The 27,210-nt window shown below is 37.5% G+C and overlaps 1 protein-coding gene across 5 annotated transcripts in view; it reads left to right on the top strand.

Moving 5' to 3' along the window:
• The window catches only part of tmem144 (transmembrane protein 144), a 48,663-nt gene extending 23,085 nt beyond the window's left edge, over window positions 1–25,578 (top strand). For all 5 annotated transcript variants that reach the window (XM_033018419.1, XM_033018427.1, XM_033018434.1 and 2 more), the window contains exons 6-13: window positions 9,616–9,696; window positions 9,931–10,012; window positions 12,451–12,530; window positions 15,666–15,784; window positions 18,156–18,275; window positions 21,130–21,227; window positions 22,031–22,084; window positions 24,307–25,578. In XM_033018419.1, the coding sequence (XP_032874310.1) occupies window positions 9,616–9,696; window positions 9,931–10,012; window positions 12,451–12,530; window positions 15,666–15,784; window positions 18,156–18,275; window positions 21,130–21,227; window positions 22,031–22,084; window positions 24,307–24,393 (721 nt within the window). In that variant the 3' untranslated portion in view covers window positions 24,394–25,578. The remainder of the gene's footprint in view (window positions 1–9,615; window positions 9,697–9,930; window positions 10,013–12,450; window positions 12,531–15,665; window positions 15,785–18,155; window positions 18,276–21,129; window positions 21,228–22,030; window positions 22,085–24,306) is intronic.
• The last annotated feature ends 1,632 nt before the right edge of the window (window positions 25,579–27,210 follow it).

The following is a 27,210-nucleotide window of genomic DNA, read 5'->3' as shown; positions in this document are numbered from 1 at the left end:
GGCACTAACAGGTGTAATGCAAAGCATGAATATTTTTATACATTATTCTTTGTAAGCACAAGTTGTGATGAATCAAAATGCCATGAAAGTAACTGCATATGAGTTTGATCCATAGTAATGTCGACTACATACTGGAACGAACTAGCTTATTTGTTCAAGTCTATAGAGACAAAGGGACTGCAGAAACTGGAATCTTGTCTGTTTTCTTAACAGTGAACAATAATCTATTGTACACAAGGCCAAAGATATTATTGCAGGTGTAAATGTGCTCAAGGCCTTTACCTCCATTATGTCTATCACTGTTGAAATCAGATGGGTCTTGCAAAAGAAAGGGAGCGAGCAAATAACAAAAGTGCTGGAGGAGTTCAGGAGGTCAGGCAGCATCTGAGGAGGAAAATGGATGTTACCTGGTCCTCCTTGGGACTGATTGGATTGAGTTCCACCAACACTTTGTTTTTTGTTCAAGTCAATATTAGGTGCACAAATTGAGTGCAATATGCAATTGAGACAAACTTCTGCTCAGAGATCACTCGTCACAACAGCTACAACAATACTCTTTCTTCCAGTGTGGTCTCTGTTGCAGACTGCACAATCTCAAAGCCCAGGGCTGTGCAGGACCTGATTACATTCCAAGTGGCTGACTCCATTGATAATATTTAAAACTTAGAAAAGTAAAGCGCACACACATGCACAATTAAACCATTTAAACTCAACTAATCAAGTGAAAGTCTATATTCATTTCTCACCCAGCAGCCAATTTCACTCATTGATTTCAGTGGACCTATTGGATCTACATCAGGTTAACCTGGATGGATTGAGTTTGTGGATTGTACAGGCTGAGAACTGGGAAAAGTGTGTAAGTTTGCACCGTCCTCTTGCAGTCCATGAAGAGTCCAGTAGGGCAGCACAAAAGTCTGCTGAGTGAAAAGCTGATCTATATTCTGTATACAGGAATTTCCCAGTTATAGGTACATCTACTGGCTGGCTCACAGTGGACCTCGGTGGAAGATTTGGCCACTGAGGTCCAGCCATGATCACATGATCACAGCTGGCTCGAAGGGACGGATGGCCTACTCTTGCACCTATTGTCTATTGTCTATTTACCCCATTAAACCCATGGGAACGGTACTATCAAGGTTCGCCAGGTTTAACACCAGAGATAGAGGGGGGAATGGCTAGGAAAATGTAATTAACATTGAAAACAATTATGAAAGTTAACCAAGGGTGGTGTCGACTTTGCAAAAATTAACAGCACCAGCCAGATCAGTCGCACCACTACTGGCTTCTTTGTTTCATAGAGAAGGACAAAGACAGCGAGCAATATTGAACGGGGGCTCAATGATTTGTGGAATGGAAATATGGAAGCTGGTTCTATTGACTATATCTAGTATTTATGAAATGAGTTAAGCAGATAATATTTGGCTCTATGGGTATTAGTTTATAGAATGACATTTGAAGATTTTTTTCTCAAAATTTGCAGGTACAGATCAACAATAAAGCAAAAAGAAACATTGGTCAAAAGAAAAAAGTAGTTTATTAATTTAACAGTTAATTTAAAAGTATTCATTAATTTAACAGTTGAAAAATGTACCCCTGCAGGTTTGAATTGCAATTGTGTATAACGTGGAGACATTGGTATCAGCATCAGCATTTGATGATAACGTTATGCAGTATGCTCTTTCTACAGGCCAGCAACATTTATTGCTCAATTTGATAATTCCTATTCTTTATCAAAGCAAAGATTATGTAAAAGAACTTAAAGATGAAGTAGCTCATTTAAAATCATTGAAAACAGATATAATATTTCTCCAGGAGACACATCTTAAAAAGGAAGCACAACACAGATTGAAAGCAAAATGGATTGCTAAAGCGTACCACTCTTCATTCTCACATAAATCAAGAGGTGTTGCAATATTAATTCGTAAAGGTATACCCTTTAAACATATATCAACGATAGCAGACATTGAAGGCAGATATATTGTAATAATAGGGGAGTTATACTTAAAAAAGGTGACTCTCCTCAATGTGTATGGACCAAATTTTGATAGCCCTCTGTTTTTTAAGAGAATTCTTAACAATATCCCGGAAGGTACACAACAAAACTTAATAATCGGTGGAGATTTAAATTGCACTTTGGATGCTTGTTTGGATAGATCATCAACTCAAAGAAAACTAAAATCTCGATCAAGTGAATTTTTAAATTCATACATTAATACTACTAATATTAAGGACGTTTGGAGAATTGAAAATCCATCGGGCCGAGAATATTCATTTTACTCACCAGTACATAAAACTTACTCAAGGATAGACTATTTTTTAGTAGATTCAAAACTTATCCCATTTACCTATAACTCACAATATCATAACATCATAATCTCAGACCACGCTCCATTAACATTTATGATCAAAGTAAACGGAATGGCAGAGACACAGTCACAATGGAGATTTAATCCCCAAATCTTAAAAGATAAGTCATGTAATGAATACCTAGTAAAACAGATTAAAATGTTTTTTGAGGCTAACGATAGCCCTGAAATCTCTGCCTCCCTTCTTTGGGAAACATTTAAAGCATTTGTACGAGGAGCATTAATTTCTTCCCAATCATTTTTTAATAAAGAGAATAGGGCCAAACAACAGAAACTGGAAATGGAAATAAAGCAGTTAGACACAGAAAATGCAGCAGCACCATCCACGATAAAACACAATAAAATTGCAGTATTGAAATATAAATTAAACAAGATTTATTCAGACCAAGTTATAAAACTTTATCAACATACAAAACAATTAAATTTTGAATTTGGTGACAAACCACAAAAACTATTAGCGCGTCAACTTCGCAAATTGGATGGGGAAAAAACAATATACAAAATTAGAACAGACAAGGGAGAAACATTAACACTGCCTAAAGATATTAATGATAGATTTCTACAATACTACCAAAAATTGTATTCATCTAAAATAACAGAACAATCAACGGGAATGGAAACATTTTTACAGAATTGTAAGTTTACGGGTCTAGATCAGAAAGAGAGAGAATTGCTAGGGGCTGAAATTACGATAAAAGACATTGAAGAATCAATAAAGTCCTTAAAAAACGGAAAGTCGGCAGGACCCGATGGTCTAAATTCGGAATTTTATAAAAAAAATTATGATTTGCTTTCCCCACGCCTACAGACAATGTACAAATACGCTTATACTCAACAGAAACTCCCAGAAACTCTAAATGAATCTACAATCATACTTATACCAAAAACGGACAAGGATCTTGAAGACCCAGGTTCATACAGAGCTATAGCCCTCTTAAATACTGATCAGAAAATATTAACTAAGATTCTATCTAATAGATTGAGCTTAGTGATCAGCAAATTAATACATCCCGACCAAACAGGGTTTATCCCCAAACGGTATTCATTTTATAATCTGAGAAGATTATTTAATATTATATACTCCAATAGAATCCCTAACGCAGAGCTAGCAATTATCTCGCTAGATGCTGAAAAAGCATTTGACCAGGTAGAATGGCCATATTTATTTTCGGTGATGGAAAAATTTCAACTAGGAGAGAAGTACTGTACATGGGTTAAATTGTTATATTCTAATCCAACAGCTAGAATATTAACAAACAAAATGTTATCAACTAAATTTAATCTCTCTAGAGGCTGTAGACAAGGATGCTCACTATCCCCAATATTATTTGCTCTTGCAATCGAACCCCTAGCAGAAAGCGTTAGAAACCATCCAGGAATATTTGGATACAATACTAGAGACACAAGGAATAAAATCTCCTTATATGCAGATGATATACTAATATATATTACAAAATTAGAAACTAGTATTCCAAACCTATTAAATCTAATAACTCAATTTGGTCAGTTTTCGGGATATAGAATTAATTGGAATAAAAGCGAAATCATGCCAATAACAAAATTCAATTTACATACAATACAACAATCCCCTTTTAAAATAGTTAAAGATAAATTTAAATACTTAGGAATCTATGTAACTAAGACATATACCTCTTTATTTAAACTAAATTTCCCACCCTTACTGAATAAACTACATAAGAATATTCAATACTGGAAAACACTCCCCATTTCTATGCTTGGGAGAATTAATGCTATAAAAATGATTTTTTTACCGCAACTGCTGTACCTACTTCAATTAATTCCGATATATATCCCAAAAACTTTTTTCAAAAAAGTCGATTCCATTGTTACAAGTTTTGTCTGGGATTATAAGAATCATAGAATAAGTAAAAAACATTTATGTAAATCAAAGATAAATGGAGGTCTGGCTTTGCCGAATTTCTTATTTTATTTTTGGGCAGTCCATATTAAAAACGTGAATTTCTGGCTGGAAGAAATGGATCAACAACCAGATTGGCTAATGATGGAAAAGGAAGACTGTCTACCTTTTGAAATTGGACCGATCATATTTGCCCCCACAAAACTGCACAAAAAAACCTATAAAGAAAACCCCATAATACATAGTGGAATACGAATTTGGAAACAAATAAAAAAAGATTTAAAATTGAATAATATACCACTCTGCCTTCCCATTGTAAATAATCCTTTATTCAAATCATCCTTTATGGACAAAGGTTTTACACAATGGAAAAATTATGGAATCAAAAATATAGGACATCTTTATGGGAAAGGTACTTTTCTTTCATTTCAAGAGTTACAACAGAATTATGGACTGCACTCAAATAATTTCTTCAGATATCTACAAATTAGAGATTATGTTAAATCTAATACACAAGTCTACAGGAATAGGGAATCAGAAATTCTTGATGAATGTCTGAACAAGCATCCTAATACTGAAAAACTAATAGCTTATATTTATAACACCCTACTAAACAACGAGGTACCACCGACCGAACCATATAGATACAAATGGGAAAATGAAATAGGTCATCCTATCACGAAAGATATGTGGGACGAAAGTTTACAACAAATACATCAATGTTCATTAAATGCCAGACATACTTTAATACAATTCAAGGTCTTACATAGACTACACTTCTCTAAAATAAAACTAAATAGAATCTTCCCACAAATCTCTCCTATTTGTGATAAATGTCTACATTTGGAGGCTAATTTAACACATACGTTTGCAAACTGTATAAAACTTAAACATTTCTGGACTGATATTTTTGAAATAACTTCAGAAGTTATTAATACAAAACTGGACCCAGACACAAAATTAATAATACTTGGAATATCAGAACAAAGCTTAACACTCACAACAAACCAAAGAAATTTCCTCAACTGCAGTATAATAACCGGAAAAAAATTAATATTAAAATTTTGGAAAGGCCCTACAACCCCCACAATTAAAATGTGGATTACGGAAATGTCGGAGACCCTATACTTAGAAAGAATTAGACTTGTCTTAATGGACAAACAAGATCTTTTCCATAAAATTTGGGCTCCATTCATTAACTATCTGAAGGGATAGATTGGCACTGCACGAGGACCCAACTGAAACTTGAACTCAGGAATAGATGAAAAGCTATACTTTATAACCTACGAACCTATCTCCATTGATGTATTACAGGTAACCCATTCCACCTCCCTTGTTTTTCTGTTGTGTTTTTTTTTGCTTTCTTTATTATTTGTAACTTTCTACCCTCTCTTTTTCCCTCTTTCTATAAAAAATAAAAACACTAGAAAGATGAAGTGGTGGGTACATGAGGAAGTTGAAATGAGAATCTTAGGAAGGACTGTTGCAAACTATTAAGTGCTTTGAAACTGTTGTATCCTGAACCTTAGATATAATCAGGACTTGGCCTATAGTGCCACCAAGTGGTGCATGGGAAAGCCTTATTTGTCTTAGTTTAGTTTAGTTTAGAGATACAACGAGGAAACAGGCCCTTCGGCCCACCAAACCAGCGATCCCTACACATTAACACTACCCTACACACACCAGGGACAATTTAACATTTATACCAAGCCAATTAACCTACAAACCTGTACGTCCTTGGAGTGTGGGAGAAAACCGAAGATCTCGGAGAAAACTCACGCAGGTCACGTGGAGAATATACAAAGAAGCATTCAGAGAAGCACCCGTAATCATCTTGAAAAACTATTCACTGAGGGAAAAGAACTTAAATCGTCAAGTGAAACTTCCAAATTTCTTTCCTAAATATAATGTACATTAGAAACTATGATTTTCAATTGTATATATTTTGTTAAAAATGCCCATTGGTCTTTCATTTGATAGTACTATGTAACTATATTGTCTTATTTACTATTATTGCATTCCCGAGGCAAAATGAAGGCTGAGGTCTTTTGACAGCTGAGTAAACTAACAATTGAACGATACTACATTCGAACCCAGCTCAGGACTTAGTTCACTAGTGTAAAATAGAGTGATGATGGGACTAAATAATTGTCCTTTATAGTGTCAATAAAGATGAAAATAATGTTGGAGTGACAGCATTAGAAACATGATGCCACATTACAAAACAATACACACAATGTACTCTGCCACAAAGGCTTGCTCAACTGCACCTGCCTGTTTGATTAATTGTTATTTTCAACTTGTATTTGGCAGTTCTTACATTTTCCTGAATGTTAGATGATTGTTTTATTTTTGATTTTATGTGCTCCTTCAGCAATCATTCCCCGATCTTTGTCAAACATGCATCTGGTAATTTTGATTGACATTCTACTATCATCAGTTTTTCGTCTGTTGGTGCAGTTCCCATCTCTTCTGTACTTTTATTTGTACTTGTACTTTTATTGTCTCCATTTCTTTCGATTGTAATATTAATGTTCTTGGTAAAGAATCCATATCTACTACTTTGTATTACTAATATCATTCATTGATAGGTCTATCGTATCTTATGGTTTTTTGGATACAATGGGATTTCAGGCTGATTTTAACTAAAGAAAGACTTGCATTTAAGTGATACCTTTTATGACCCAAGCTGAATGTCTCAAATTGCTTTGTATTTAACTGTAATCTATTGAAGAATGGGCTCTGTTGCATTGATGAATACATGTCAGCCAATTTGCACAAACAGTAAATTCACACAAACAGAATTGAGATAATGATCCATTTAATAATGTTACTTAAGGCACAATTTCTTTCTCACAATCACTCCCTTGCCTTTCAAAATAGTATCATGGGACCTGTTATGCTACCCAAAATGGCATTAAGGCATCTGTCTTGTCCACATCTGAAATAATGTTTATTTGGGAAATGTTCTTATATGTATCCTATCCCCACAGACGTATTGTATTTGTTACTTCTGCAAGTCTGATATTGAATGCTTTCATGTAATGTATCAATGTCTTGGGTTCCTCACAGCAATATTTTACATGTGTAGGAAGGAACTGCAGATGCTGGTTTATACCGAAGATAGACACACAATGCTGGAGTAGTTCAGTTACTTGAAATTAGAGATATCAATGTTCATATCACTTCGTTGTAAGCAGTCCATACAAAGTATGAGGTGCTGTTCCTCCAATTTGCATGTAGCCTCACTCTGACAGTGGAGGAGGCGTAGGTCAGAAAGGTCGATATGTGAATGGGAAGGGGAGTTAAAATGGCAACGGGAGATCGCATAGGTCACAATGGACTGAACATAAGTGTTCATCGAAATGATCGGCAAGTCTACGCATGGTCTCACCGATATATAGGAGCCCATATCGGGAGCACCAGATTCAGTAGATGAGGTTGGAGGAGGTGAAACTATACCTCTGCCTTACCTGAAAGAACTGTGGGGGTCTCTGTATGAAGTCGGGGAAAGAGGTAAAGGATAGGTGTTGCATCTTCTATGGTTGCAGGGGAAAGTCCCTGGGGAGGGGGTGGTTTGGGTGAGAAGGTATGAGTGAACCAGGGAGTTGCATAGGGAACAGTCTGCGGAAAGCAGAAAGGGGTATTTTACACGGCCCAGATGCAGTGAAAGCAGCATGCAAAGAGGTGCCTTGCCCTGTCGCCCATACAGTGGATTGCTTTTGATACGTTTTAACTCTACTTCGGATATTTAAGTTAAAATGAAATTAAAAGTTAAAATCGATAACTACTCGATGATCCGTGAAGTTGTCCTCGTCATTGAGATAGTGGTGGAGAGAGGTCATAGCTTCAGATTCCTGGGAATGCATATCTCCAAAAATCTGTCCTGGGCCCAGCACATTGATGAAATTATAAAAAATAAGCTCATCAACACCTCTACTTCCTTAGAAGATTTAGGAGATCAGTATGTCACTGAATACTCTATTGAACTTCTAGGGTGTATGGTTGAGAGCAGGCTGACTTGTATGATTTGACACTCTCATCTCGCTACTGCCATTGAGAAGAGGGTACAGGAACTTGAAAACTATGATCTCCATGTTCAAGAACATTCCTTCTCAGCAACCAGCAGGCTCTTGAACACTGCACATCACCCTATTTATGCAACTATTACCTACTATGAACTTTGCTTTGGCTGCATGTGTTCTTCGATTTTGCACTATTTTGGTCTAGTTAGTTAGTATTACTGATTATTTAGTCATTGATTGTTATTTGTGTGTTATTGCGTTGTAAGCCTGTAAAGTTGCAGCAAAACACTCTTGACCTTTGAAAACAACCAATGGTTGCAAAAAGCAATCTGTTTCACTGATATCTTTTAGGAAGGGAGATCTGCTTGTTCCCTTATATTAAATATTATTTTGATATTAATTTTAATCAGCCATCTGTAAGTGTCAGCACTTCCACTCCCTCATTGATATGGTTGAATTTCTGCATCTTGATCTCTGCTATGCTCATAGTTAATTGAAAACGTTAGTGTGTTTATTAATGCTTGTCAATAGACAAATCTATCATTTTGGATGGTTTTGTTCTTGGATATTTTTCAAGAGATACGTTGCTATTCACCTGTGTGCCAAAAACTGTTTGCAGAGTTATTACACGATTTGAGAGTATTATTTCAGCACAAATGAATATTTAAAGTGCTGATTTTGAATGCAGAAAGATGCTTGTAATACCATTCTCATACTCCTGCATTCTCATTGATATCATATATTTCCCCTACGTATGTCACTGGTTCCACATGTGCAGAAGGTAATTAAGCCATTTCTCTGCACTAAATTAGGTTTTTCAATTACATGATGACTTTGGCTGTCAACAACTCGTATTTTTTTTTAAACAAAATTCCCAAATGCCATCTGAAAACTGAGGTAAATATCCATGTAATGTACCTTGATGCACGCTTGAAGAATTTAACTGAAAATCTTATATTTGGAATGATATTACAATTATGGATATCAAGACAATAGATTTTCTAAAGAAGGGTCCTGATAAGAAACGTCACCTGTCAATTCTCACCACAGATGCGTGACCTGCTGCCTTCCTCCAGCACTTTGTGTTTTGACAATAGATTTTATGTTACTCATAATAATCCAGATGTAGCTTTCCATCTCACATACATTTTACGGTAATTAATGCAGTGGATGCATCAAGGAAGATTGAGTGAGAGAAGGTTTATACATTTTCTGTGTTCTGGGATGATGCTACAAAGCTCAACTTCAGTTTTAGTGTGATTCCATTGAATTGGCTTTTGGTGGCTGCAGCTTAAATCAATAATCATGTCCAAATGTTCTAACTGCACTGTATAATCTATTTCAGATTTGGTTGGTTTGGCATTGACGCTCAAGAAGTAGCAAAACCTTACTTAAACTACACTGGGGCAGCTTTGTCTTTCTTAAGGTAAACCTGTCCAGCCAACTCTAATGAAGTAAGAATAATTGCTGCAGTTTATTCTCCCTGGATTTGTCTTTTAAAATAGATTTATAGAAAACCAAAACTATTGATTCATCTGCAATCTTTAGACTATACTGTCAGAAGCAGTTGCAAACGTAAACTAAACTAAAACTATTACGAATTTTGAAATGTGATAATGATTTGAAAGGAAAACATTAATTTATATATTTTCTGTTTTAGTGCCATCGTATATTTCTTTGTCAAAACTGATGTAAGTGCTCCACACACATCGGAGTCGACAGTTCCAATGCTGATTGACAGTGTAAGTAACATCTGTGAGGGGGAGTGCTGAGAAAAACTCAACACAATATTTCTACTCAAGAAAGGACTTGCGTTCATTTAGATTAACCTGAATACTAGAGTTATAGTCAAATAATGTCTATATTGATAAAGCGTGTAAGACAATAATAACTTGCCCTAGATATTGATTATCTGTGTTTTGAGGTAAGTGTTTCCCTGCCTCTTGCAAACAATGTGTACATCACCAGAGGAGGTTACATTGTCAACACAACCTTCTGCATCCACTTTGTCATGAAAATGTCCAAAATGCATTACTTGATTCCTCGTCTGAGACCTCGCGCAATACAGAAGGCTGAATCCCCTCCCTGCCATTGAGCTCCCACACCTGATTTACAGTATGTCTCATGCTCAGCGGCAGTTCAATATAATGCTGATGACTCTCCTCTTGCTTGGTGCCCCTGTCACTTAGTTTGCTTATCCTTTATGAAATCAGTCTCTAATATACTATGATTTATCACATCATATTATCATAATATATTATCATCCTTCTCTTCCCTACTCCCACAACCTCCCATACCTTACTTTCTCCTCCATTTCTGAACTGTCCTGAATGCTCTTCAGATGTGATTAATTCCTGCTGGACCTTTATGAGATATGATGGATCGGTTATGTTAATATAGTTCAGTGCCCATTTCATGTCGTACATTTGCCTTTAATTTTATATTAGTTTAATTTTCTATTATTTATGGTCTAAAAAATATGATTGTTTATACTTTATCTGCAATGTCGATTAAGAGGATAAATGCAATCTAAGTTGTTGCAGTGTCTAAGGTGTTACATCGCAATACTCGTGTGGGTAACTGCAGTCCAATAAGTTTACCAGGGCTGGTTCTATAAATATGGATACAATTTATTATTGGACTACGTATGGAGCAGGAGGATGTAACATCGGCTGAGCAGCAGGAGGTGAAGAGCGCAGGCTCTCCAGTTGGCACGATGAGTTAGTTAGGGTCTTGCTAGAATCTCTGGATGGGCAGAAGGGGTTAGTCGCATATTCAATAATGACTTAGATGATTAATTAGAAAACCATGCCACAAGTGGGGCACAAGGAGCTTGAAGGGGCAGAGAGTTTAACAGCCAGAATACTCCTTCTGCCATTTGCACTAGACTTTACTGCACATGAATGAACTTGGATAGAGATGCCATCCTGAATGTTGCTACTCCATTTTGAACAGTCGTGAACCTGGGATATCCAAGTATTGATTGGATGTTGCATCTTTTAAAAGAGCTCTTGGTAACTTCCTTGAATAATTTTCTCTCTCACGTTGGTAATCTTTTTCCCATGACAAAGTTTTGAATGTGTGTCTATTTAAGGATTCTAATATTGGCCATGCCACTAACGCAGTTTGCCCACAAGAGCAAATTTAGTCTACCTACAGCCTCAATGTTATGAATCTTGGCTTGGAAGCATTGGAAACACTTATACTACTAGTGGATTTGGAGGATTTTGTGAAGACTAAACGGGTGGCATCTCTGAGTGTTTTGAATTGCTGCCGTCTGCAGCCCACATCTTGAAAGTGTACAAGAGGGCAGAGGCCACTGCTGCCCAATTGCCAAGAGCTTTGTGATTGATTGATACTTTATTATCACATGTAACATGCCAAAGTGTCATTTTTGCTTTGCATACCATACACAAAGTATGCAAAGAGCCCCACATATAGGGTGCCGACAAAGGTCTTGATTTTCAAGCATCCTTTTCTTCAGGCAACCAATGTCTATGCCACCATACTGAAAATGGTGGTGAATTTCACATGCACTTCCTTTGATATTGTCTACTACATTTGGTACTCCCAATATGGCCTCCTCATATGGTTCCGTCTGCCCTTCATTTTTCTCCTAATAGCTCCCATCATCACTTTCCTTGCTTATCACTAATCGGATACAGCACTGGCACCCTTTATGTTCCTGTTTATCATCTTCCAGTATCTGAATCTACCTTCACCTTCCCTTCCTTTCACCTGGCTCTGTCTGTTTCCTTTTATTACCTTTAATCCATTTTTCTATTCTGTTTGCCTTCATCCATCTGTCTCAATCTCCAATCTCCATCCCTTCCCAATCCTGCCCAATAATATGCCCACCATCCTTCATTTTGATGAAGTGCATAGCCATTAATAGTCTACAGTTGTGTAAATGTTGCATGAGCAGCATTCCACTATATCTATCCAAATATCCTCACTATTCCATTCACACCAATTTGTTTTCTACCTTAAGCTCTAATACATAATACTCAGACTATAAGAAAACATTTGTGAGGAGAATTGTACAGAAAAGTCTCTTTTATTTGACCTTAGGATTCAAGAATTTTTAAAAGCAATATTACTATTTATCCTTTTTATTGAGCTGCAATTTAAAGTTTGGTATAACTTTGGCAAGTTTGATCTTTTTTTTTGTTAAAAATAGAATATAAACCGTGATGAAGAAGGCATGTTGACAGATGCATCCTGGGTAGACAAACTTAGTCCACTACAAAAAAAGGTTGTGTAAGTATTGTTAATGTGCTTTTCTTCAAAAATAATTTAAGTGTATGGTAATTCAACATTTGCTGTTTGTAGCCCTTTAGTCAAAACCTGCTCTGAGTTAATAGTTAAAAAATAAACATTCTATCGTGCAATTCTGCATGAAAGCACGCAGTGCACTGAAAAATGGAACTAACTAAGTCAGAATATTGGTTGATTTTTTTTTTAATAAGCAGGCTGTAATGTAGAACATTGTTTTACCTGTATCAAATAGATAATCATGTCTTGAATAATAACTGATCTGCATTCCCATTGGAGAACTGCAGAAACCAGAAATGCATTTTACAGAAATTCATTAAAAACGAACTGCTGGAGGAACTCAGCAGATCAGGCAGCATCTATGGAGGGAAATAGACAGATGATGTATTGGGTAGGGATCCTTCTTTACCCTTGAAGTAAAGGATACTCTCAGAAGCTACCTGACAAGCCTTCTGAGAATCTACATTTCAGTAAGATTACATGAGACTCTTCTGAACTCCCAAGAAAATCGTCCACATTTGCCCATTCATTGCTCATTAGGCAACACAGTACCTAGATAAGGAGACCAAAACTGTAACTGTAATCTTGGTGTTATCACGGCAATACTAGGTACAGTTGTAGCAAGACTTCCCTATTTTTATGATCCATTCTCCTTGTGGTAGAGCAAAGATTAATTATCTTTCCAATTATAGGCCTTTCTCACGGGGCGACTTGACGCAAGATGTAACCAGTGTGAAGTGGTCGTGGTCTAGCACGATATCACACGATATAACGGGGGTAGATAAAGAGTTCCCACGGGTACTCGGCATTTCTGTTATTTGTGCGAGTGACTTGTCCGTCTCCCGAGCTTTCCCGTTAAATCTTGAATGAATATTGTGAACTGTGAAGTGTTGTTAAATCATCACGTGGCACAAATGATGTCACTTTTTTTTAGACAAGCATTACAAGTGCTTTGACACATTGACACATGTTCCATTGGCGATATTGAGACCACCTTTTTAAGAATGGATGTTTTACAGAGAGGTGTAAACATACTAGAAGCGATCGTTCCCTTCACATACAGAGAAAGTTATATGGCATCGCTAAAATCAATATGCATTCCGAGTATTAAATATAATCGTTTATACTCAATGTTAAACGATTACAGATCATAGAAATGTAGTGAGTCTAACGCGATTGTAAACGGCTTATACGGTCCAAATGCGAAAAGCCGGTTTGTGCCAAGTGTATCTGAGTGAGCCGCATACAGAAAACCACTGAAATCTCGAATTCACGAGTTCAGAATTTATAAACAAAGTACTTAGAGAATCATAGGAACAGAAAATAGGTCACATAATTTATATAATAAGTAATCACCATTCCAAAATCAAATAGTATCGAATCAAATGAGTTCAAAAGAGATGGACAAAGCTTGAAAATAATCAGAGGAAATTCCCTGAAACACTCAAATGCACCAGTACCGGCAGTTGGTTCCCTAACTGTAGATCTATGCGTTGACGGAGGAAAGTTCTACAAAAGAAAACGAGCTACTTTCTGGGGAATTCCTCCGTCTTGGAAGGGCTTTGAAGAGTTTTTCCCACAATTAAACCAGCTTGTGCCAAATTACATTGGTATAACTCGTCAGATGCATTGTGGCAGCTGCGAACTCTCACAGTTTACATAAAGATAATAGCATCGATATTCGCCAAGGCAGCAACTTTGTTTATCTAAATGCCACTTTTAGTCTCCCGTTGATTTAATGAGTATTAGAAAAAAATAGGACAAAATCACAGGTATATATTCTCTAAACGCTGGTGGCAATTCTACCGAAACTTACCAGACGTTGGAAATAAACACTTCATTTAAAAAGACCTCTTGAAGGCTGCAGATTGCTGGTGAGACACTTTTGGAATGCTCTTTTATATATAAACAGCCTGGAAGCTCCGTAGAGATCGTGTGGGCAGAGAACGACCAGCATGTTCATTCCAGATTACTCACCTTCTGTCCCCTCTGTCCAGCTTCCGGGTTCACCATTCACAGGAGTTCCCACGGTAAACGCAGTTATTACGGATATCGCACTGGCCACTACGTCCATATAATGTTTCAATGTTCAACCACAAGTGTACAAGTCACTCTTGGAGAAATTCAAGCTTGCTTGAATTTTCTCCCGAGTCAACAAGTTACACGAGTACCTGCCGTTAGCGCCACGGTGGTCCACGAATGCCGTACGGTTATCGTACGAGGTTCCCACGATGTTCAACTCTGGTTACCTCTTGCGTCAAGTCGCCCCGTGAGAAAGGCCTATTACCCTGCTGTACCTGCATGCTAACTTTTTGTGCTTCATTTACAAAGTCTCGCATTTCTCTATACAGCGTATCCTGTAGTTTCTCTAGTTGAACATTTATCATCTTTTGTATTCTTACAAAATTGAACAACTTCATGTTTCCCTATATTTTGTTTCTTCATTCAAATCCTTGCCCTCCGACTTAACCTCGCTATATTCCATTTTCATTCTTCGTTTCCTTTACAATTTGCTTTCACGCCTATCATTGTATCATCAGTAAATTTGTCTAAAATGCATTTGGTCCCTTCACCTAAGTTATTTATATAGATCGCAAACAATGCTGATCTGTGGGATAACCTGCTAGTTACAAGTGCAAACCAGATTATGATTTATTTATACCTCTGACTTGTTTTGCACTCTCAAACTAAATGTGAATTTCTATCAATTTATCATCGGTTTTCTCCAGTGGATCATTTATAAGGAAATTATTACTTAATTCTCTCTCATTATGCATGGTCAAATATACGGTAATCTATTCTCCAGTTGGTTCCACAACCCTATTCACAAATGCATTTTATAAACTTTTTTTCAAAGCTATCTTTGCCTATTTGATTTGTGAAACCTACATGAAAATCAAATAAATCCACATTTATTGCAGCACATATCTTACCATCTCTTATTATGTCTTAATTGATCTTTGGCCTGCAGTATACTTGCCGTGATCAAGTGTCTTCTCTCCCTTAATGTTTCTTATCCTGCGCAAGTGGCTAACATACCAGTTCAAAATTTGTAATGTATGTAATACGCTGTCATTTATAATCCTATTTGGTTTTTGATTTATCATCCCACTTATCTAGGGGTTCATGCCTTGCAGTCTTTGCAGGATTACTGTACGGTTCTAACTTTGTACCAGTGATATACATCAAGAATCATGCCCTGAAGAATGAAACGAAATATAGAAATGCAAGCCAGTTTGGTAAGAATAGAAACATAGAAAAATAGGTGCAGGAGTAGGCCATTCGGCCCTTCGAGCCAGCACCGCCATTCAATATGATCATCTAAAATCAGTACCCCGTTCCTGCTTTTTCCCCATATCCCTTGATTCCTTTAGCTCTATGAGCTAAATCTAACTCTTGATACTATATGCATTTCATTGCTGAGTAGCACTAAACGTGTGTGTGCATGTGCCTAACATTATTAAACTCACCTGCGCTAGAGGACTGGTTTGATCTCGAGCTTGCTGTAACTTTGGCAGATGATCAGAACATAAATGCTATAAACAGTGAGTTGTTTAATGCTCCTTCTTGTATATTGGCAGATGAGAACAATCCCTGCAAAATTCTGGCACATTATGTTTCATAAAATTCTTAAAGATTGTATGCTTCCAATTTTCAGAAGATGAAATTTTTTATGAAGCATCAAATACAGAAAGTAGCTAGGCAATATATTTGGTAAGATTTTGTGGAGAAATTATACCAGCTACACACACAAATGCTACTCTTTTCCTACATAAATTCCCCCCAGTTTTGGATTCCTGGGAAAACATGGAAAATCCCAACTTACTGACAGCACCTGACCAACCTTTTTTCTGGCTGGTACCAGGGCCGGATTTACCTACAAACTAGACAAGCTTAAGTTTAGGGCCTCGAGGTCCAAGGGGGCCTCGCAGAGCCGGATTCACCACTAGGCTTCATAGGCTGAAGCTTAGGGCCTCGAAATCTAGGGGGCCTCCGGCCAAGGCAGGACATCTACCGTTCAACTCTGGGTGGGCCCCCCCGGGTGGGCCCCCCCCTCTCTATCTCTCTCTCCATCTCCCCCCGCTATCCGGGCCGCCGGGCCCCGCTCGCTCCTCATCCGCCGGCATGGCAGGCCGCCTTGCACATGCGCATTGCTGCGGCCTGCACGTCCTCCCCCTGCACATCAGCGGCCTCCCTGCGCATGCGCACTGTAACGGCAACTGGTCGGCGCTGGGCACTTTCTCCCTCGCTTTGAATTGTGGGAGATTTGGCCGCCATGGCTGTCCGGTCGCTGCCTCGCCGCCAGCGCTGAAAACCAACGTGGAGGGGGCCTCATAAGTGGAACAGCTTAGGGCCTCACTTCATCTAAATCCGGCCCTGGCTGGTACTCTAATGTGGAAGTCCTCATGGAGTACAACAGGGAAGTACAAAGTTGTAGCCATTCTCCAGTACTTCACACTGAGCAATCTAGCCACTAAACTGGTGGAACAGTGCTTTCTTTCATTTGAACGAGGGGAATGGTTGTGAAAGAGTAAACTATGTATTAAGTAATTTTGCTTTTGTAACTAAATTAGAGTCATACAGCATGGAAACCGGCCCTTTGGCCCAACTTGCACATGCTAAATAAGGTGCCCCGTCTAAATTAGTCACATTTGCCCACATTTAGAAACATAGAAACATAGAAATTAGGTGCAGGAGTAGGCCATTCGGCCCTTCGAGCCTGCACCGCCATTCAATATGATCATGGCTGATCATCCAACTCAGTATCCCGTACCTGCCTTCTCTCCATACCCTCTGATCCCCTTAGCCACAAGGGCCACATCTAACTCCCTCATAAATATAGCCAATGAACTGGCCTCGACTACCCTCTGTGGCAGGGAGTTCCCGAGATTCACCACTCTCTGTGTGAAAAAAGTTCTTCTCATCTCGGTTTTAAAGGATTTCCCCCTTATCCTTAAGCTGTGACCCCTTGTCCTGGACTTCCCCAACATCGGGAGCAATCTTCCTGCATCTAGCCTGTCCAACCCCTTAAGAATTTTGTAAGTTTCTATAAGATCCCCTCTCAATCTCCTAAATTCTAGAGAGTATAAACCAAGTCTATCCAGTCTTTCTTCATAAGACAGTCCTGACATCCCAGGAATCAGTCTGGTGAACCTTCTCTGCACTCCCTCTATGGCAATAATGCCCTTCCTCAGATTTGGAGACCAAAACTGTACGCAATACTCCAGGTGTGGTCTCACCAAGACCCTGTACAATTTGGCCCATATCCCTCTAAACCTTCGCCATCCATTTATCTGGCCAAGTGTCTTTTAAATGCTGTTATAGTTCCTGCCTCAGATAGTTATAGTACCTCCTCTACAGCTTGTTTCAGTGGAAATCTGGTTTGTACTTTTGCAATCATCTGAGTACCTGTTCTTGGCTACACCACTAAGCTTAATCAGGGCCAGTCCCTGTCCTTTGTCTTTTCCTCGGTAAACTAGAATCAATTTTAATGCATTCAACTAAATGCATTATTACATTGGACAACCAATAACAACTAAATCTGTGATTTGATGATCTAAATTAGAAACAATTTAATGAAGATAACTGTATAATTTGCTCTACTTACAGATTTGGACTATGTATTTGCACATTTTAGTGGCATATTTCTCACAAGTACTGTCTACTTTCTGATATATTGTGTAATAATGAAGAATAAACCAAAAGTTTACCCAAAGGCAATACTGCCAGGTAAGAAATCATTGTTTCACTTGATGATTTAAAAATCATAATCACAATAATACTTTATTAACCAAGTATGTTTCGCAACATACGAGGAATTTCATTTGCCAAGTCAGTCATACAAATAAAATGCAACGGAACACACAAGATACATTTATAAATAAAAATGCCATGTTTACCGCTTTAATGAAACTTGTAACATTTGTAAAGGATGCTGTTTACTGTGTGTGATATTTACTAAGCTATATTGATCTGTGGCATTTTTATACTCAAATAATTATTTATTCAACATTTTGATACATTGGCATAAACCTACCCCTATGTCTCGTGCAGAAACTGATAATATTTGTTTTATTTCTCTATCTAAATCGTATACCAGGATATTCAAATCAAAAGGCCTTGCTGTGTACACCATTACTTGCACAGTACTGAAAAGCTATAAACCTGACTTTTATTTTTTAAATGCAATGGAAGAGAAATTGGGTTCCAGAAAGCCAACATTTTTGAGTTGCCTTGTAACCTCCTAGTATTCGAATGTGCCATCCATTTGGTGTACTAGGTGATAGAGATTTATGCTCGTATCTACCTCACTTCCACTCAGGCAGAGTTAGCACACTGATGCCAATGGCCAGGTGACACTGATATGAAGCTATTGCTGCCATATTTAGAATTCATTTTACATTTAACAATTTCTCTTAATCTCCCAAAACCAATTTAAGATGAACGTCATAAATGCTATTTAGAGTTAACAAAATGAGTTAGTTACTAGATTATTGCTTCTGATTGCCAAAATAATTATGCGCATTTTTAGGGCATTCCTCGAACTTGGTATTGTTTAGGAAGATACCTTACTGGAGCATTTTTGTTCATTTGTGATAAAACAGACTGCTTCTCTGAAGAAGGGTTTCGGCCCGAAACGCCGCCTATTTCCTTCGCTCCATAGATGCTGCTGCACCCGCTGAGTTTCCCCAGCAATTTTGTGTACCTGCTTCTCAACATTAATAGCTTGCAATATATTTTTGTTGAAATTGAGCACAATTATAGATTAAATGATCACCATGCAGAAAAACAGAAACTGGTTGAACAGAAAGGTCAAGCCAGGGGTGTTTAATTGTCATATGTACCGAAATGGAGCAATACATTCTCACTTGCAGTAGCATAACAGGCTTGTAAACACAGTACTCTATAGATAACATAATCAACAAATATGAAAAACGTTCAAGAAATTTAAAAAACATTATTCAAAAGTCCAAACCCCAAGTGCAACCAAACAGTCGTAGTTTGATGTTTTGTTGGTGTTGGTAGTGTTCAATAGCCTGATGGTTGTTTGGGAAGTAGCTGGTCCTGAACCTGGTGGTCACAGTTTTCAGACTCCTATACCTTTTTCCCGATGGTTGGAGTGAAATGAGAACGTAGCGAGACCAGTGTGGGTCCTTGATAATGCTGGCTGTCTTTTTGAGGCAATGCCTCCTCTCGATCCCTACGATGGTAGGGAGGTCAATACGCATGAAAGGCAGGGCAGGGGACACACATAGAAAGCAATTCTCATAACTGAAGGGAAAGGCATCATAATATGTAATAGTTAATTTAAGGAAGATCCATTTGAGAGGTTACCAGCACTGGACTCCATGAGCCATGACCTATTCAGGCAGGATTTTTGCATGTTAAGTTGAAGCTGATCTGTTTCTGCATAAGGCCAACCATTTCAACAAAGCAGGACTCCTCAATATGATTCAGATTCAGATTCCTTTATTGTCATTCAGACTTTTCGGTCTGAACGAAATTGTTAACATGTCAATATGTTAACATGTCAGAGGGGTGTAAAGGGAAACCATATACTTGGTGAAACAATTAATGTTCAAGCTTTCTAAACAATTTAGTGGACAGGGAAACAGAGTTACTGGTTCAGATTTAATCAGAATCTAACACATAACTCTGTTTCAATCACCATGACGATGCTGCCTCACTTGCAGCATATTACCAGCATTCTCTGGTTTTAGCACTTGCAATTTTATTTTATCCTGTTTCTCAAATTTCTGGGTAGTGATTTATGAATTTTGTAAAGGCAAATTTCTATTACTCAGCCGTAACGCAGGGGTTGCCTGTACTGTATTAGGTCCTATAATCATTTGATTCATTGGTCAATGTTGGGTGTTCCTTAGATGTCAATGAGGAGGCCTTTGCAGGGAGGACCATTAGAGGTGTCTTTATCTTTGTTAACTCTAATGCTGACTGACCCATCCAGTTTCCTGTTAGATAATGTAGATGACAACCAAAGATCAATACATCATGTGACCAAACATTCTACCCCTACAGAGAAAATAATTCTTAAACTATTTTTTTCCCATGAGAGGTTGCCAGCTGCTGCTGCTTCTCTTCCTCCTCCTCCTTTCTTAGGCAGCCCCTCGGGATGGAAGATGAGTCTCTTCCACTGATTTTGTGAGTCCCGAGGTGGCCAATGAGGCTAATATGGGATCTGCAGATGCTACCACTGTTGGGGGAAAATGGTGCCTGAAGGAGCAAGGCAGGTGGGAAGTTTGAGGTGATGTGCTCCTTCCACCAGTCATGCATGGCTCTATGTGCACCCAAGGCATTGCCATTGAGCTTCTCAATACCATCCTGAATGCTCCTCTGTTTGAGCAGTCACAGGGCAGAGGTCCCAGGGTTCGGTGGTAATGTTGCAAGGTGGCTTTGAGTAAAATCTTGCACCTTCTGGCTATCCCTTCCCATAATTAAACAGTGTCTGTTCTGCGAGTCCAGGGCCTCCTTCAGATTTTATTTCTGAATATTTTTTAACTAAGTTAATAATGTTTCAATAATCTTGTAAAACAAAGACAATGCTAACTAACATGTTTTCTTTAAGGATTTGTTTCAGGTGTGCTGTGGGCTATTGCTAGCTGCTGCTGGTTCCTGGCGAATTATTTCCTCAGTGCTGTTATTAGTTTCCCTATTATCACAGCCGTAAGTTGATTGAGCTTTGCAATGTGCAAAAGTTGTGGAAATGTGTTGTGTTGTTTTGAACTTCGGTCCTGAATTTGCCAGTCATCAGTGCTGGGCACTGACCCATGAGGAAGAATTCATATACAGCAGCATAGCAGTTGAGTTGTTTTTCAAGCTGTCAGAATTCCAGACCATTGATTCAGGGACGATTTTGAATCTCACCATTTCACCTGGGAATTCAATTATTTAAATGCATATTATTTTTTATAAAATGATTAGCATTTAATCTTTGTGCATGTAATATATATTCTCTTTATTCATATTCACTGATATACTAAACAACCTATAATGAAATTGGCAATATTTAATATTTATTTTATACTGCATGTAATAATTGAGAACCATAATACTTGGGCCAGCTGGTGAATTGCATTTCATTTTCATCCAATGCATGCCTGATTATTTATTGTTACTATAATAGAAAGCAGGAGAAAAATATTAGATAAGCTGTTGATAAACATATATTTACAGTATTTGATTTAGTGTATAGGTGTGTTCTGCTGATTTTATTTTGATATTTACATGTGAAACTGAAAGAAACTAACTAAGGCAGATCACTTGATTACTAACTACAATAAGTGAATAAATACAAAAGGTGACATGACATAAAACAATGTTGGCAACTCACTAACAGTATTTTATTTTTTGGTTTTCAAAAATTGCATATTATTTTAAATATAATTTTATGTTCCAGACTAAAAGAGCTATTTTATTGAAATGAATATGTTTTAGTCAATGTTTAAATTAAGTTTCCTTTTTATCAGATACCAGGTTTCATCGCTGCTTTATGGGGGGTACTTGTTTTCAAAGAAATAAAAGTAAGTGTGAAGATTTTATTGAGGATTTTTCTAGTAGATGAAAATAACAATAGATACATTGATATGTGACATCCCGAACCACAATTTCCATTTAGTCAGCTCAATTTAATGACTATAGTATATCCTAGAATAGGAGTTTCTGAGTTTACTAATACAGATATTTGAATGTGTAATCTACGCCCTTGAATGCAAAACAAGGATTAAATATCAGGAGGAAGGAAATAACTTGGCATTGGGCTCAAGTACAACCACTGGCAGATTGGCATGTCATCAATGTCATGGTACACAACTCTCACAATGAAGAGAAAAAATCATTCAGCTATAATCTTGAGCAGGGAGGCATAATTCAACCATGCTCTGATTGCTCTTTGCACTTTGGGTTTTGTGCTATCACATATCAGAAGGCCCAATGAAACTGTAAGACTTGGCACACTAATAATATCAGGATAAAAGAGAACAATAAATTAGATAGAGAGATGTACTATATGGATGAGAACAACTCTTGATAGTAAGCAGACTATACATGAATGGGCCAGACATTATATATTAAGGTGTGGAATTACGGTATTTGGCACCATTGAAACAGATAACGGAGATGTTTCGAGATAAAGAAGTAAGGGAAGTTCCAAAATAACCACATAATTAAATATAACAAGTTTTCCAAAATAACCACTTAAATAGCTTGATATTTGCCATTCCTAAGAAACCTTTCCTTATAGAAAATACACAAAAATACTGGAGAAACTCTGCGGGTGAGGCAGCATCTATGGAGCGAAGGAATAGGTGACGTTTCGGGTCGAGACCCTTCTTCAGACATTCTTCATACATTATCATTATAGAAAATCACTATATAAAAACAATTGTATCAATAATAAAAAGGTGAATGGGTTGGAGTTTCAGAAGCGCTATGTTATTTTTCCTGCAGAATTTTCAAAAACAAAGGTTTTCAGCTACAAAATACCAAAGACTGAATGTTACATTGTTTAATATAGGATCATTGTATACGTATAAATAGAGCATCAATAATGCTTGTCATTTTCAGTTAAATTAATACTTGTGTCCATAAGAGACAATGGTGTCCGATTACTGCAGGGAGGTAACTCATAATGAGGTGTTTTTTACCAACACTGATTTTTTTCTTCAACACACCTTTTTCACTGTATGTCAATTTTCAAAGTAACTTTTAATAGTTCTCTAGCGCCCAATTGAAATCAGGTTATGACCAATTCGGCCAAATAGTGTTCCCAAATTCATCTATTGCATTATATTCAATTTGCTTTATGGAAGCAGATGTTATAGCAGAATTGACCACCTAGCTTCACCAAAAATAGTGATGGGTTGATAATCACTTGTCATTTATTATCATTCATTGTATCTCAAAGGTATTCCAACAAATTCCCAAGACATACATTGTTTTTAAATAATCAAAATTGAATTCCACAAATGCATCTAATGTATAATTGTTTATTCCTTTAAGCAGTGTTGGCATTTGTCCATCCAGTGCCTGACAAATCCAATCCTAAATATTCAGTCAACAAGCATGTTATCTTAATCTGGAAGGCATGAGACTAGATGCTTGAGTCTTGAGCAAAAACCTAACTACTGGAGGAACTCAGTAGTTTATCTTTTTGCACAAGTTTATCTCCTCTTGGTACCATAATTCAGTTCAACTCCACAGTTTGTCTCTCTCACGAACATCAGCATGACCATTTCTTGATTAGGCATATACTGCACATTTCTCAGTAGCCAGGATTTTAACAAATAATGTGAATGCTATATTAAAGTATATTGACACACTAGTTCATATACATGTATGTGGACATGCTAAATACTTTTACATTATTATAGTATAAAATGTAATGTATTTTGATTCTTGGAGAGGCTGAATACCCCGTGTGTGTATGCTTGTACTGAGATTGATTGAATAAAGGTTCATTACTCTACTACTCCAGACTCCAAGTGGCTGTTCAACCACATCAGTTTGATGGGATCTATGAAAACAAGAGAAAACAATAACATTGGTTGTACTTGCCATATACAAAATAGCAGATTATTTTGACAATTATCCATATCAGTTTTATCAATTTTTGGACAAAATATTATTTTCAATGTTAAATCTATGTAATTTATACTTTGCCATATTTTAATATTACAATAAGCATTTTTATTAGTACCGGCACATCTGTAAGAAATAAATTATAAGTATTTTTTTCCCTCCACAGGGGATGAGGAACTATCTTATTCTCGGCATTGCCTTCTGCACTTTATCAGCAGGGGTGTTAGCAACTGCCTTTTCCAAGCTGTCTTAAAACTGGGAGTTGGCGTCGGCGCAAAGTGTTTGCTCACTCGGAAATCGAAACAGTTCAATGAACGGACTGCTTTTGGTATCAGCAATACAGTGCATTGGAATCGTTTTAACAGTAGCCTTAAGATGAAAACAGGCTTTACAGAATTTTTAATTATTTTTATTGTTCAGTTATTTGTTAATGGAAAATATGTTTATTGACCTCAATACAATTGTTCTGATTCAGAAATACATAGATACTGCTAAGAGGTGTTAAGATTAGGAACAGAACTACTGTAAATTTCGGACAAGGATGCTGAATTAAAAGAACATACCTCATTAAATCCTTAATCAATGACAGACTAAACAAGGGCATTTGATTATATTTAAATTAATTCTAATTTAAGCCTCTGGCACACTCTACATAAGCGGTTGGAGAGCAGGCCTTGTTCATGATGTGGGACATTTTATTGGAGTACTGTATTAGAATTTTGGAGACATGTATAGAACTAGTTACATTCAGGTATATAGTTCCTCTCAACCTGACCACTTACGCTTTTCAGCATTTACCTGAAATCTGAAGGTCCTTCCCTAAACATCTTTACCTCTTAGTTCTAATTCTTAATTCATAACAAGCTTTTCTCATCTTCCTGATAAATTGCCAACATGTTTGTGAACCAGGTTGGACATTTTAATGTTAAATGTTATATAAAAGGAATGTTATTAATGCATTAATCATTTTAATTGAATATGGGACCATTTGGATGATTTTGTGATGGCCTTAAAATATTCTTAAAACCATAAAAATTAATTAAGCAATTATTTCCTTTCAAAATATTTCTTTAGTTTGCCCACTTGTATTTGTACTTACTCATTTTAAATGAGAGGAACTGATCATGTGCAATCAAAATGCAATCAGAGATAATGACTTGCAAGCTTTGGTACTTTACAGACACTAAACACATGAAAAGTCTATTGCTCTAGGAGTAAACAGAAGTAAACAAAAAACTATATTTTGGATGTGAAATATTCCTGAGTTCTAATGAAAACATTACAATTGTTCGATATTTTCAAGTGTATTTTTATTAACAACAAAATGTTAAATCATTATGTCTTTGATTAAACATGTTCATACTGAAATCCTGTTACGAGATATTGAAAACATTTTTTAATTGTTTTCATAATAAAATTTGTTCCACAGGGTGTAAATGTTTTTATGTTCTTGTATGCATTCATTACTAATTTGCTTAAGCTCCTCGGTAGGGAATACCTCTGAATTATTTTAGTCCTAAGGATCTCATTTTGAGGACTGATTACATTTTCCACTAGCCTCTTGGTAGTCTTCTGGATCACATAGCATTGATGCTAAACTGCACCACAAAATGGAATATAGGCAGGTGGCAGGGAAGATGGGGATGAGGAAGATGGGGATGAACATGATGGGATGAACAATCAAATATAGAAGATAAAATAAATAAATCCAGTGGGCAGTGTGGACACGGGCCTGTAAAGGCACATATGAGGATTGGAAGGCTAGAATGCATCTATACAAGGACCATGACTGGTAAGGCAGAATAACCATGAGTATTGATCAGCACATGGGAATATGATATAATTGCAATCAATGAGATGTCATTGAAAGGGAGAGTCATTGCATTGCGAAGGGGAGTGGTTGATTGCAATGGAAGATGAGACCAGGAATTGGGAAGAGACTAGTTCCGTTGGAATTCTGAAAAGGAAGAGAAGATATGTCTGGTCATAGAATCTAATTGAAAGTGGGCAAATTGCAAAGGATGATTCATTGAATGCGGAGACTAGAGTGGAAAGTGAAGATTTATGGAATTCCATCCTTCTGTCATTGTCACATATCCTAGCCTGCTCCACTTAAAAATGTTACTAATGTCTTTAAATTCATGTATTGGAGATTGGAACCACCTTCCAGTCATCTGGTACCTCACGTATCTAACAATAGAAACATAGAAATTAGGTGCAGGAGTAGGCCATTCGGCCCTTCGAGCCTGCACCGCCATTCAATATGATCATGGCTGATCATCCAACTCAGTATCCCGTACCTGCCTTCTCTCCATACCCTCTGATCCCCTTAGCCACAAGGGCCACATCTAACTCCCTCTTAAATATAGCCAATGAACTGGCCTCGACTACCCTCTGTGGCAGAGAGTTCCAGAGATTCACCACTCTCTGTGTGAAAAAAGTTCTTCTCATCTCGGTTTTAAAGGATTTCCCCCTTATCCTTGATTCCCCAATGATTCATATATCTCCATCAGAGCTCCTGTAATTTCTTCTCTAGCTTCCCAGTGTCCTTGGATATATCTGATCAGGCATGGGAGATTTAACTACCTTCATACGCCTTAGGATGTCCAGCACCTCAACTGTAATACAGACTGTCCTCTAGACTTCTCTATTAACGGTCCAAAGTTCCCCAATCCTCACGTCTTTCTCGAGAGTAAAAACAGGGGCAATATTCATTGAAGACCTTGCTCGTTTCCTGTGGCTCCACACAGATGACTGATTTGCGGACGACACAACCCTGATTGGTCTGATCCAGGATGGGGAGGAATCTGCCTACAGACAGGAAGTGACACAGTTGGCATCCTGGTGTCATCGCAACAACCTGGAGCTCAATACTCTTAAGACAGTGGAATTGATTGTGGACTTTAGGAGAGCTCCCACTCACCATCAACAACACCACAGTCACATCTGTGGAATCTTTTAAGTTCCTGGGAACCATCATCTCCAAGGACCTTAAATGTGGGCCACCATCGACTCCACAGTCAAAAAGGCCCAACAGAGGATGTACTTCCTGCGGCAGCTAAAGAAACAC

This window comes from Amblyraja radiata, chromosome 1 (genome assembly GCF_010909765.2).
Source record: "Amblyraja radiata isolate CabotCenter1 chromosome 1, sAmbRad1.1.pri, whole genome shotgun sequence".
In the NCBI taxonomy this organism is placed as follows: domain Eukaryota; kingdom Metazoa; phylum Chordata; class Chondrichthyes; order Rajiformes; family Rajidae; genus Amblyraja; species Amblyraja radiata.
This window is presented reverse-complemented; position numbering and strand designations above follow the sequence as displayed.